The sequence below is a fragment of the Scyliorhinus torazame genome, chromosome 4 (assembly GCF_047496885.1).
Source record: "Scyliorhinus torazame isolate Kashiwa2021f chromosome 4, sScyTor2.1, whole genome shotgun sequence".
In the NCBI taxonomy this organism is placed as follows: Eukaryota; Metazoa; Chordata; class Chondrichthyes; order Carcharhiniformes; family Scyliorhinidae; genus Scyliorhinus; species Scyliorhinus torazame.
In genome coordinates, this window is record NC_092710.1 from 161775836 (window position 1) to 161789620 (window position 13785).

At 48.7% G+C, this 13785-nt stretch overlaps 1 protein-coding gene and 1 long non-coding RNA gene across 16 annotated transcripts in view; one reads left to right on the top strand and one right to left on the bottom strand.

Annotated features, from left to right (window-relative positions):
- Nucleotides 1–12004, top strand: part of LOC140410566 (uncharacterized) — a 130237-nt gene extending 118233 nt beyond the window's left edge. For both annotated transcript variants that reach the window (XR_011940689.1, XR_011940690.1), the window contains exons 2-4: nucleotides 8311–8562; nucleotides 9384–9513; nucleotides 11131–12004. This is a non-coding gene — a long non-coding RNA (uncharacterized lncRNA). The remainder of the gene's footprint in view (nucleotides 1–8310; nucleotides 8563–9383; nucleotides 9514–11130) is intronic.
- LOC140410565 (CYFIP-related Rac1 interactor A) overlaps nucleotides 1–13785 on the bottom strand; it is a 380318-nt gene that overhangs the window by 9047 nt on the left and 357486 nt on the right. For all 14 annotated transcript variants that reach the window (XM_072498818.1, XM_072498824.1, XM_072498817.1 and 11 more), the window contains 2 exons: nucleotides 7263–7389; nucleotides 5175–5245 (listed from right to left, as the gene is read on the bottom strand). In XM_072498818.1, the coding sequence (XP_072354919.1) occupies nucleotides 5175–5245; nucleotides 7263–7389 (198 nt within the window). The remainder of the gene's footprint in view (nucleotides 1–5174; nucleotides 5246–7262; nucleotides 7390–13785) is intronic.

The window sequence follows — 13785 nt, forward strand, 5'->3', positions numbered from 1 at the left end:
AGCGAGACCCCTGAGATGGACTTCCGAGGGAAGACAAACATACGTCCGTGAGGGGTCTTGTTGGTGGCAGTACACAGAAGCGACTGGATAGAGTGGAGTGCATCGGGAAGAACCTCCTGCCAGTGGGAGACTTCTAGACTGTAGGGCCAGGAGGACGGCCTTCCAGACCATCGTGTTCTCCCTCTCCACCTGTCCGTTTCCCCGGGGGTTGTAGCTGGTAGTCCTGCTTGAGGTGATGCCCTTTCTGAGCAGGAACTGACGCAGCTCCACACTCATGAACGAGGAGCCCTGATCACTGTGGATGTAGGTGGGGAAACCGAACAAGGTGAAGAGGCTGTGCAGGGCCTTGATGACTGTGGCTGAGGTCATGTCAGGGCATGGGATGGCGAAGGGAAAATGTGAGTACTCATCAACGATGTTAGGAAGTACACGTTACGGTCGGTGGAGGGGAGAGGCCCTTTGAAGTCGATGCTAAGGCGCTCAAAGGGGCGGGAAGCCTTCACCAGGTGCGCTCTGTCAGGCCGAAAGAAGTGCAGTTTGCACTCCGCGCAGACCTGGCAGTCCCTGGTCATGATCCTGACCTCCTCGATGGAGTAAGGCAGGTTGCGGGCCTTCACAAAATGAAAAAAACGAATGAGCCCCAGGTGACAAGAGGTCATTGTGGAGGGCCCGAAGTCGGTCTACTTGTGCACTGGCACATGTACCGCGGGACAGGGCATCTGGAAGCTCATTGAGCTTCCCAGGACGATACAAGATGTCGTAATTGTAGGTGGAGCCTCGAACCGCCACGTCAGAACCTTGTCGTTCTTGATCTTGCCGCGCTGTATTATTGAACATGAAGGCAACCGACCGTTGGTCAGTGCGGAGAGTGGATCGCCTGCCGGCCAGGTAATACGTCCAATGACGCACAGCTTCCACAATGGCCTGGGCTTCCTTTTCGACGGAGGAATGTCGAGTTTCGGAGCCCAGGAGGGTATGGGAGAAGAAAGCCACGGGCCTGCCCGCCTGGTTGAGGGTAGCGGCCAGAGCAAAGTCAGACGCATTGCTCTCCACCTGGAACGGGATGGGCTCGTGCATTGTGGCGTTGGCAATGTCTGCCTTGGTGTGGTTGAAGGCTAGGCGGGCCTCAGCCGACAGGGGAAAAAGGGTGGATTTGATGAGTGGGCGGGCCTTGTCCGCATAGTTAGGGACCCACTGGGTATAGTACGAGAAGAACCCCAAGCATCTCATCAGGGCCTTGGGGCAGTGGGGAAGGGGAAGTTGAATGGGACCGCATGCGGTCAGGGTCGAGCCCGAGGACTCCGCTTTCCACAACGTAACCAAGGATGGCTAGGCGAGCCGTGCGGAAAACACACTTCTCCTTATTATACGTAAGATTAAGGAGCTTGGCGGTGTGAAGGAAACACTGGAGGTTAGCGTCGTGGTCCTGCTGGTCATGGCCGCAGATGGTGACATTATACAGATACGGGAACGTGGCCCTCAGCCCGTACTGGCCAACCATTCGGTCCATCTCCTGTTGGAAGACGGAGACGCCATTGGTGACGCCGAAGGGGACCCTGAGGAAGTGATAGAGGCGCCCATCTGCCTCGAAGGCAGTATACTGGCGGTCCCCCAGGCGGATAGGAAGCTGGTGGTACGCGGACTTCAAGTCCACCGTGGAGAAGACTTGGTACTGCGCAATCTGGTTGACCATGTCAGATATGCGGGGAAGGGGGTACGTATCAAGCTGCGTGTACTAGTTGAACGTCTGACTGTAGTCTACGACCATCCGGAGCTTCTCCCCAGTCTTGACGACCACCACTTGGGCTCTCCAGGGGCGGTTACTGGCCTCTATGATCCCTTCCCGCAAGAGTCGCTGGACCTCTGAACTGATAAAGGCCTTGTCCCAGGCACTGTATCGTCTGCTCCTGGTGGCGATGGGCTTACAGTCCAGGGTGAGGTTAGCGAAGAGCGGGAGTGGGGCGACCTTAAGGGTCGCGAGGCTACAGACGGTGAAAGGGGGCAGGGGTCCACCGAACGTTAAGGTCAGACTTCGGAGATGGCATTGGAAGTCTAGGCCTAATAAAATGGGAGCGCAGAGATAGGGGAGGACATAGAGTTTAAAGTTAACGTACTCTACGTCAACAGTGTGAGATCCGGAAGCCAGGGAGATTGTCTGGGACGCAGGAAAAATTCGGAGGGAGCAGCACCTTCCTGTATCCGGATGGACGAAGCTGTCCGTGCTCCTGGAGACAAATAAGCAGGTTGTCTCGTGCCCGTTGATATGGACGGTCATCATGGAGTTCTTGAGATGACGGGGCCGGGACTGGTCGAGGGTGACGGAGGCGAGCTGCAGAAGGTGGCTGGTCTGGTCGGTGATAGCAGGTGGCGTCGAATATGGCGGCCCCCACGAGTCGTATGTGGCGGGTCGAGTAGAAAATGGCGGCACCCACAAGTCGCACGTGGCGGGTAGTGTCGGAGATGGCGAACAAGACGGCGGACTCCACGGGTCACACGAGGCGGATGATGCGTTAGGAGGGGGCGGTCTCGACAGGCAAGATACCACGCGGCGGGATTTGGTCGTTTTAGGCCGGGCCTGGCAGACTTTTGCAAAGTGGCCCTTCTTATCGCACTCGCTGCAGGTTGCGTTCCGATCTGGGCAGCGTTGTCTGGAGTGCTGACCCTGGCCGCAGAAGTAGCAGGACGGTCCCCTGGAGCTGGCGGACTGCCGCGCGGCACAGGCTTGTGACACCCCCGGATCGGGTGATGGATGCCCCCAGGACGCCCACAAGGATGCCGCGTGGTCGGGGGTGAAGGCATCCATATTCTGGAAGGCCACTTCTAGGGAGTTTGTGAGCCGCACCGTGTCGTTTAGGTCGAGGGTACCCACTTCGAGCAGGCGCTGACGGATGTAGTCAGACCTAACACCGGGCACATAGGCGTCCCGGATCAGGAGCTCAGTATGTTGAACTGCCGTTACTGCCTGGCAGCTACAATTCCGGGCGAGTACCCGCAGGTCACGCAGGAACTCGGCCAAAGATTCTCCTGGGCGCTGAAGTCTCATGGCGAGGAGGTGCCGGGCGTACACCACGTTTACCGTCCTCACATACTGCCCTTTGAGGAGTGTAATCGCCTCGTCGTATGCGGCCGCGTCTCTGATGAGGGTAAGTATTTGGCGGCTCACCCGGGCGTTGAGGAAGCTTGTGCTCCCCTGAGTCGGCGTCAATGGAAGAGCCGAGGTAGGCCTCGAAACAGCTTAGCCAATGCTGAAAGATCGCGGTGGCATTGGCTGCCTCTGGGTCCAGGTCCAATTGCTCAGGCTTGAGTGACTTATCCATCGTACTATCTTAGAGGATTACATCGATGCACCATCAATTACACACAAGGCAAGTTGTAGGAAACAAAGTAATGGCTTTAATACTCTAAGATGTAGCCTGTCTGCTGCTGAACCCAGACTGGAGACAGGGCTACAGATCAGTCAACTATATACAACACCCAGTGGGGCGGAGCCACGGAAGAACAACAATATATAACACTGAGTAACAATGGAACAAACAGTAACAGAGAATATGTACAGCGCTGTAAGTAACAGTGGAAGCAGTGGAACTATAATAACAGTGGTCCACCACAGGGAGGAAATCGGAGCACCTGGAGGAAACACAGACAGGCATGGGGAGAACGTACAAACTCCAGACAGACAGTCACCCAAGGCCAGAATTGTATCCAGTTCCCTGGCGCTGTGAGGCAGCAGTGCTAACCACTGTACCACCCTGGGAAACTGAGTAACATTTCCTGGGTAATTATTCAGGTTAAGTGCCACAGAACTATCCCAAATCTCCGACTCTATGGGTGTGATTCTCCGGTCATGCGGTGCTCAAGGGAGAGCAGAACATGGCTGGAGAATCTCAGGGAGGCCTGCAGAGAGCCTCCAGACAGCCTCCGCACCTCGTGAGATTCACTGGACTCCGTGAGACGTCGGAGTCAGGACTCCGCCCCAAATTGCAGGAACGAATGAGACTCGCAGAAGTAGGTCGTAAACTTACTCAAGACCTACCTGCCCAGGATGCTCCAGCCTCCCTAGGCAGCCTGGTGCCTCAGGCCGGTCCACACAAACGTGGGCCAGGCAGAACAGCACCTGGGGGTGGGGGTCTCACAGGCCATCAGAGACCGCTAGGTGGTCAGGATAAGTGTAGGGTGGCTCCCTGGCCCTCCGCCTGTAATGTGGGCACCTTGGCACTGCCCAGCTAACCCTAACCTTAGCAAGGTGCCCAGATGGCACTGTCAAGCCAGCAGGAGCACTGCCTGGGTGCCAGTGCAAGGGTGGCACTGCCAAGGGTAAGGGGACAAGGGGGCCATGTCCATGAAACAAGGGTGGACGGGGGGGGGGGGGTTATTGAAGGGTTAGGGAGTGCAGATCAGGTAAGTAGGGGCCTCTGGGAGGTGGTGCTGTAAGGTGGCTTGGGGAGTCCTCCCAGGGACCCCATAGTGGGGTGTTCTCACTTGGGGGTTGTGGGGTAGTGTCCATGTGTGTGGGGGGTGACATTGCCCGTGAGTGGGGGTTCCACAAGCTCACTTAGAGATCAGGGTACCCTTTCAAAATGGCGGCCCAATCTCAGAGTTCAACAAATTGTGTGGGCTAAACCCCAGGGCCCACAAAAGTGACACTTCCGGTGAGAAAATCGCTTCCTGAAAAACCCGCCACAAATTAACTTAGGTTTTGGGGAGAATCATGCTCTATAACTCAGAATTGCAGACATTCATGAAGTGTCCTGGGGATTAAAGGAACTGCCCATGTCAGGCATTTCCTTTTTTTTTTAAGTTTAGAGTACACAATTCATTTCTTTTTTTCCAATTAAGGGGCAATTTAGCATGGCCAATCTATCTAGCCGCCACATCTTTGGGGCGAAACCCACGCAAACACGGGGAGAATGTGCAAACTCCACACGGACAGTGACCCAGGGCCGGGATCGAACCTGGGACCTCGGCGCCTTGAGGCAGCTGGGCTAACCCACTGCGTCACCGTCCTGCCCTTTGCCAGGCATTTCCCAAGGAGGTCAGCACCTCGAGACTTCCACAGGATCCTTTTGTTTGTCTCAGCCATATGTCTGGTCTCAGATGGTCCAGTGGCCAGAAGACTTGGGCCAATAAAACATAATTACCATACATTGGTAGGCTAGGAAAAAATTGGATCTTACCTGAGTGCATTCAGAAGACCCTCTACATTGTTTGGTGGCTGTTCTTTCAAAACCTTTATGCATCCTTTCATCTGAGATGCAACAGAAGCAGTCGTGAGTTTCAGTAAGTTATACTGACACTTGTTATATTTATTTGGTGAAGTTTTAAACTATTATCTCTTTAGACTGCTCGCACACTTTTCTGGAAGAATTTAAAGCATCCATCTTTTCAAAGATTTTGCTTCAAATAAAATGTACTCTGTGAGAATACCATTAAAATGTCATCCATGGAGCTCAAAATTCATCTCAGTCTCCAATGGGAATCACCTGCTTCCTTATAATAATCTGGATTTCCATTTAATGATCAGAATGTCTGGAAATAGCTTTTACTGTAAATTTATCAAATAAAATTAGTTGACAAATCAACACAAGTGCACAGTGGTTTAACATCATAAATATATTGATATTAATGCCGTAAGTAACCAGATACTGTGAGCATAGAAGTTGGTCCTTTTACTTCTGGCTCGCTCTCCTTTTCAGTTTATTTTGACCATCAGTTTCTGATCCACTAACACTGATGCTTAATGTAAAACACTGATGCAGTGCTGTCTGGTCTCATGTTGACTTAGAAACTGAACAGAAAGCAACAAGTAAGAAAAGAGTATTTTCTCCAAAAACAGGTGGAACTGGCAATTGATTGATAACGTAGGCTATTCCTATCCACAGAGTACTTGCACCTCTGACTCATTCAAACTGGAATCCAGTTATTTAATATGGTTATCCAATGAGTCCAGAAAGCCAGTTGGTGAAGAATAGTACCAAGCCAATATTTTCTCAGTCTAATATTTATTTAGAATTAAATATTAAATGTATACACCTCCGAACTCAACTACTCCCAGTTTCAATAAGTGTCTCTTTACGAAAGCTCAAGTGAAACCCCAATTAAGGGCCTCCACCATCATATAATTAAATAGGATTGACAGAAGTAAACTACATTTGTCAACTACACAAAATAGAACCAAAATTGTAAACTGTAAGTGCCTGAATTGGAGGAAGAAAGGTCTTCTATCCACTCGTCCCACCACACGGATCCAGTTCAGAACATTCTGATCAATGTGACCAAGTGAGAGAATTTCCAAACTGTCTGCTTTTGTTTCAGAAATACGAAAAAGAGACCAATGAAGGAAATTGGCTATTTCTGGTCTGGGGAGAATCAATGGGAAAGAGCATGGATATAGAGAATGTGAAACAGGGAAATGGTCGATATGGTTCACTAGGTGTTCTAGTGCATGTATCACAAAAAATTAATAAAACGGCAGCACGGTGGCTCAATGGTTAGTATTGCTGCCTCATGGCGCCGAGGTCCCAGGTTCGATCACGGCTCTGGGTCACTGTCCGTGTGGGGTTTGCACATTCTCCCTGTATTTGCTTGAGTTTCGCCTCCACAACCCAAAGATGTGCAGGGTAGGTGGGTTGGCCACGCTAAATTGCCCCTTAATTGGAAAAAATAATTGGGTGCTCTAAATTAATAAACAATAAATAAATGAATTAATGAGCAGGTACAACAAGCCGTGAAGAAGGCCAATGGAACGATATCCTTTATTATGAGAGGAATTGAACATAAAAGTAAGGATGTTATGCTTACATACAGGGCATTGCTGAGATAACTGGGCACTGGTGAGATGGCAGAGGAGGTTGGGTCAGTGAATATCTTTGTTGGAGGTGGATAGATTTTTGTTAGGCAAGGGATTCAAAGGTTATCGGGGGTAGATGGGAAATGTGAAATTAGAAACACAAACTGATCAGCCATGATCTTATTGACTGGTTTGAGGGGCTGAATGGCCTACTCCCTGTTCCTATTTTATATGTTCGTTTTGCCATCAGAAACCAAGTAGAAATTGTTGGGCGCCCAAAGCTTGACAGGATTCAAAGCAGAATTTTCCAATCGTATAAATGAAAGCAAAGGCATAGCTGGTGTCATAAAAATCAACACTGAAAATTAGAATGCATTTTGCGACCTGATAAAACACAACAACCTTGTTTCTCATTCTTATTCAACAGAACGTATTCTAAAATAATGCTTATTCTCTCCCATATATATTTCCTTACATCAATTTTTGATGTTTTTGCAAATGCTCCCACAGGGTGTACATGATCATAAAGTATGATGACGCCGACCATCACTCTCATACAAAATAACAGAGTTTCATCATTGGTGAATCTGCTCTTGTACTCCCTAGTTAAAAGAAAAAAAGATTAAACTACAACTTGAAAATTGAAAATAATTTCAAAACAATGTTTACAATATTGAATAATAAACTGCTATACAGTGCTTTTCTATTGTTACCAAGAGAATTGGGCTACTTATAAGTTACACAGGAGACATTTTAAATTATTCAGTCTTCATGATGATGTTGCTTAGCTAATGAAAAATAAACTCACGTCATCCAGTGGAAAAAAGAAACAAACACCAGCATATACTTAGCATTTTAGATAATCAATAGATGTTAATATGTTTCATGCATAGATTTTCTAACTGGTTCTTCAAGGTACATTTTGCTACTCATTACGACAGACTGCTTTTCTACATTTCACTGCATTCTACCACAGCTCCAGAGCTCAAATGCTACTGGTACAATCTTTGAATATACAAAACAAAATAGTCAAAAAGACTAGAATAATTATTTGTACGTCTCACTGCACATCAGGAGCTGAATAACGTGGTCCTGTGCCAACAGTGGGTTCTGCACACAAAGCTGGCAGTCTTCCAGCTTCCACCATCAACATGCATCTGATAATACGCAAAATGCCACCAATTAGTGGCAAAGACATTGATCCCATTCGATATGTGCTGGCCGGTGGGATGTCCGGTCAGGGGTTGAAGGCCATGACCCACAACCAAATCGCAGCCAGCCCCTTTAATGGGCCCCTTGGCACAGGAGAGTTTTAGGTGACCCTTTATATGATACTAGAGGAGCAGAAGTTTCCTGCAATAAGGAATTTTGGATTTTGTAGCCTATCCAGATAAGTCAACTTTAATTAGTACTTTAGTCTGCCTCACATGAAATCTCACCGTTATCCAATATTTTATAAATCAGCAAATCTACCAGCTTTAGACATTTAGTAATTTACATTGATTTTATATTTCCATGCATAGATGCCTGCACCATCAGAGCGTGGGGAGACACGCTCCAGAAGGGGTAAAGCTATAGCCAAGTTCAGTGAGGCTGCTGTTGTGTCCTCCCCCGTGCAGTCGAGGGGAGATATGAACAGCTCATTCTGAGCAGTGGGAAGAGGAGGAACCCCATGTGGGATGAAGAGGCTGAGATGGTGTGCAGTGTGGATGTGGTGGAGGAGGACCTGTTTGCAGTGCCACTGAAGTTTCAATTACCTTATGAGGTCAGCAAGGGTGAGTATGACATCTGTATGAGCAATACAGTGTGATGATACAGGTCTGGCAAGTGAATGCTGCAGGTATTCAAAATTATTGGCTCATTCAAAGTTGTATGTTTCCACAAGTGCACAGCTGTCTAAAACCATGGCCTGTAATTTACTAAGAGTGGCAATCTCCATCAGATTACCACTCTCAGCGGGTTTACCTTCACTGGGATTCTAACGCCCCCGTCTCGCCCAATCTTCCTCACTCAGGCTGGGGGAGGCAGAAGCAGTGAAGAGCACCCCCGGCAGCATCATCGTGGATTAACTAGGGTGCAGAGAGGTAAGTCACTCCCTCCTTTATATGGCAGTAGCTGTCCCATGTGAGGCTTGGTCTGGGTTTTTTAAATAGTTACTATGGAGTTGGAAGTGATTTTATTCCTCTAACTCTTTCAGAGTAACTATAAGGGCACAACTAGCAGAACCATCCAAAGTAAGGGATTTAAATTGCTTCTGTCGGATGTTTCCCAGCCCTGTGCAATTGTCCAGTGGAACTTAGCACTTCTGGGCAGTTGTTGGGTAAACCCTTACATGGGAACTTCCTAGAGTAACTCCCCAGCGCATCTTTGGGGTACCCCTTAAATGTTATGCTGGGAAACCAGGACGTTATGGGCACATTACATTATGCATTCCAAACAATAATAAATGCAAATGGCGGGTGGTTAGCAGCATGACCCTCCTGACACCTGAGCACAGGCTTCAGTTGGGCATGTGCTGATCTGATAATGGGGGTTGAGACACGACATATGACTGTTTTGAGATTGTTGATGCCAACTCAGTGTCATATCTTTACAGAAGAAGCAAGTTCACAACGCCAAGAGTGAGGTGGCAGACAGTGGAATACCACACATGGAAAATCTGACACAATACGAGGGGCAAGTGCTGTCCCTCTCAGAGGATGTGATGACCAGAAGTACAGGCAATGGTGAGATTGGCGGGAGGCCTGATTCTGGTATCAGACTGGGTTATAAGAGGAAATAGTTAGTGTGGTTTACAGGAAGTTAGGAAAAAAGCAAGGTGTCGAGATTTCACACTTTGGAACCTTAACAAGCATCATGAACAGAGGCTTCACATCTTCATTCAGGCAGGGATTCATCGTTTCTGTGAAGTTCAGTCATTTATGTCAGGTTTAGGTCAGTCCAGTTGTTATGTCACCCTGGGCTAGTGCACATTTAATTCCAGCCCCACGTACCCTTGAGTCACAACACAAGTAAATTAACTAATAATTCTTGAAAAAAACCCGAAGTCTTTGGCCCATGGCTGCCCAATAATCAGTCACCAGGTTCGTAAATGTAAACACAATTACTATCTGTTTATAACAAGAGCTATCATGAAATATGCAGTAAATACAACAGGTTAACAATAAGTTAATACCTTATACCCACTTTAACTAGCCCCCACACACACACACAGGCCAGACAAATACAGGGGTGGAAAAGGGTAAAAATCATAAATGGAGGGCAGAAAGAGTCTTTGTTCCAGGTGTTGGTTTTAGCACACTTTTCTTCACAGCAAGCTTGCAGATTAAAGCCTTTGGTTTGCACTCTGTAATGATCTTTGCAGGTTCATTCATTCATGTAATCTGTAGTTTAAAAATGCAGTACTCGCAACTTTCCTGGAGAGGCACCTTACTTCACATCGAACTTTTCTTTCAGTTTGCGATTTGCCTTAAGGCCTCTAGAGTTACAGGAGAACAGCACCCAGAGGCTTTCTGGAGAGTTGGTCAGCCCTTACAATGGCCTTCTGAGAGTGTTAGCTGGATTTTTCTGGAGAGAGTTTGCTGGATCTTTTTGGAGAGTGTTAGCTGGATCCTTCAATTTGCTGTCAGAATCAAAACTGAACCCCAACTCAAGCCTTGGGATTCTGAAAAATATCCCAGTGGAATAGAATCCAATCACCACCTGTTACCGAGCAGTGCAGCCTTTTGGGCCAATCCATTGGCCACCAGACAATCAATCAAACCGAGTCCCAACTCGACCTCCCTCTTTGGAGCTGGAAAGTCTACAACTTCTACATAAACCAGCACAGCCTTCCGGATTCTTTCTGTTTGAATTCTGGGCTGCATGGTAGCACTGTTGCTTCACAGCTCCAGGGTCCCAGGTTCGATTCCTGGTTTGGGTCACTGTCTGTGTGGAGTCTGCACATTCTCCCCGTTTTTGCGTGGTTTTCCTCCGGGTGCTCCTGTTTCCTCCCACAAGTCCCGAAAGACGTGCTGTTAGGTAATTTGGACATTCTGAATTCTCCCTCTGTATACCCGAACAGGCGCCGGAATGTGGTGACTAGGGGCTTTTCACAGTAACTTCACTGCAGTGTTAATGTAAGCCTACTTGTGACAATAAAGATTATTTTATTAAAGATATAGGCTGCTTGCCTTAAAGTGACATGCCTATTAATCATCCCTGGATCAAAAATGTAACGGCAAAAATAAAGAAAAGGGGAAATAAATGAATAAACGCAAAAGGAAGAACCCTTATATAGTGTTATGGATGATGCATCAAGCAACGTGATCCTGATTAACCCCTTATTGATCTCTCTGTTACAGGAGAAGCCTGTTCAGTGCAACCTCCAGCACAAGCCACGCAGCAACCTCACTTCTCCTCGGGGAAGTAGCCCTCGGAGGGTGCAACGTCACATACTCTCTCTACACCATCAGATACTGGCACTTCAGCAGAGTTTAGCACTTTGGATAGGGGTCATGCCACACTGGTGAGGGCACTTCGGCAGCTGCATTTGTGACTGTGGAGGTGTGGTGGTGTCATTCCGAGTTGGATGATGAGTCTCTGGAATAAGGTGGCAAATGCTGGATATTCAGTCCAAGACCCACAAAGATTTTACAGGTATACCAGAGGGTTGTGTGCTCTGGCACAGACGGTGCAGATATCCGTCCAGGCCATGAGTAATGTGATCACCACTATGGACAGACTGGCCACTATTTGATGGGGCAACCAGAGCACGGAATTTGGTTGCTCACTCATCTCTTGGAATCTCACCGGTTAGCAGGGAGGACCAATAGGGTGAGGGATGAGCAGCAGCTATTTCCATCTGGAAGCTCTTCTCAGAACTTGACGGGGATAACATCTCTTCTCTGCAACACCATTGACACAGGCCTTGACCATTACCATGGCGACTGAAGACTCACATGTGTCTTTGCAAGAGTCCCCAAGTGTGGCTGGCCACTTAAGTCCTCGGCCGTGCAGCGGATGCCACCCAAAGTCAAGGACAAGAGAAGTGGGCAGATCAGGGCACCACTCTCTAGTGCAACCGTAAGTGAGGGGGAAACACCGCACTGGTGCACTCATAAACATTTTAGTCCATCCCACAATAGTCACGAATAATTGACGAGGGCACTGTCCCTCTTCAACCATGTTTGTTTGTCTTGAAGGCTTGTGATTAAATTCAAGTCACATTCCCTCCTGCTTATGCTCTCTTTAATATGTGTTCTCTTTAAATGTGCGACTAATGGCTGAAGGTAGTGAAGGATATCAAATTTGTGGGAGGTTTGTAGAAAATGTGTAAACTGGTGAGTAAACGAAGGATTGCATGTAAGGGCTTCAGGTCTTGCTCATTGTTAAGTGCGATATGGAGAGATATATTTCAAGAGACCTGTTACCTAGGTGCGTTACAAAGCTTTACAGAAACCGTTGGCGCATTAGGGCATCCCTGGTATCATAGCCATCCACCCTTTCACGGCCAGAGGCTTTCCAAGCAGCATCCTTGTATTCCCTGGCCTCATCCTTGCCATCTGATCACCTTCTGTCATTTGCTCAACGTCTAGAGTCTCTCCCCTTTGTATTGCGGAGGACACAGCAGATTATGACCATTAGGGAGACCTGAGAGAGAATACTGAAATGCACCTCCTGAACTGTCGAGGCCCAGGAAATATTTGGAGGAGGCCGAATGTCTCACAGAAAGGACCAGAGGTGGAATGTTACACTCTGCAACCAGGAGCCTCTGCTCAACTATGGCCCTGGTGCTGGCATGGCTCCTATTGTACATCCTCTGCCTCCGAGATCTTGAGTCACTCAGACATCATAAGCCATCTCCTGAGGACAGTTAACCCTCTAATGGATCCTAATCTGTGAAAATATCGGGGGTGGGATTCTCCGTTAGCCGACGCCGAAATCGGGAAAGATGATTGGGTGGAGAATCGGTTTTGATGCCAAATCGCAATTCTGCAGCACCTCGACAGTGGCGTCAATGCGTTCCGGAATGCACGTACAGTAGACACCATTTGCATGTCATTAGCGGGCCCAACTCGGTATTCTTCAGGGTCTCCATGATTCTCTGCCTCCGATGGGCCAAGTTCACAATGGCACGGTTCATTGTGCTTTTGTGAATCCGGCATGGCGGATGCTGAGGGGGAGAGAGAGGGGCTATGGAAGGTGTCCAACATCGCCATAGTTTGCTGACAGTGGTTCCGCTGGCCGGGGGGGGGGGGGCTTCTGCCAGTGCTGGGGGGAATAGCCAGGTGGTGGGCTGTGGGGTCGGGGTGGACGGGCATGGACCACCATTGCCGCAGCCGGCAAGGCAGCCATGCAGCTGCACACACCGCTAACAGCCCACTGTGAACTTAGGGCCACGGGTCATATAGGTGTCCCCCAGGGCACCCACCCCCAGGTGTCCTCTGGCCCCAGCCAACCCATCGACTGTATGGGCGTGCTCCAGTACAACCAGTGCCATTTTGTTGGCTGGGATGAGTGTGTGTGGGGAGTGTAATATATATACGTGGCTGCAGCTTGTCAGCCTCCTGATAGTGAATCATGGACCCGGCGAATCACGCACCGATTTTCATTGTAATCGATTGTGTTCCACGTGGCTCGGTGCTAGCCCCTCCACAGTCGCTGTATCGGTCCAGTGTGGCAGCAGCTTTTCTGACGTGAAAGTCCATGAATTCTGAGTTGGCGTCAACACAGAAATGGATAACCCCGCCCCAGGAATTTGAGAATTCCTCCGAATGTAGGCATAGCGGCTGCTGCCTAGGTATATGAAACACACCTGAATGACCTATTTGTGGTCGCAGTACAGCTGCATGGATGAGACTGCTCTCAGCTGCAGTTCAAAACCCGCCCAACCAAGCTAGCCCTTAAAAACGCAGGTTTCTCACCTGACGGGAATCTGACCTTGAAGGCGTAATATTGAAGGCGCATCTCCCCTTCTAGCCATATTATTTCAGTCAGCATGGTTGTTAATTGCCTCA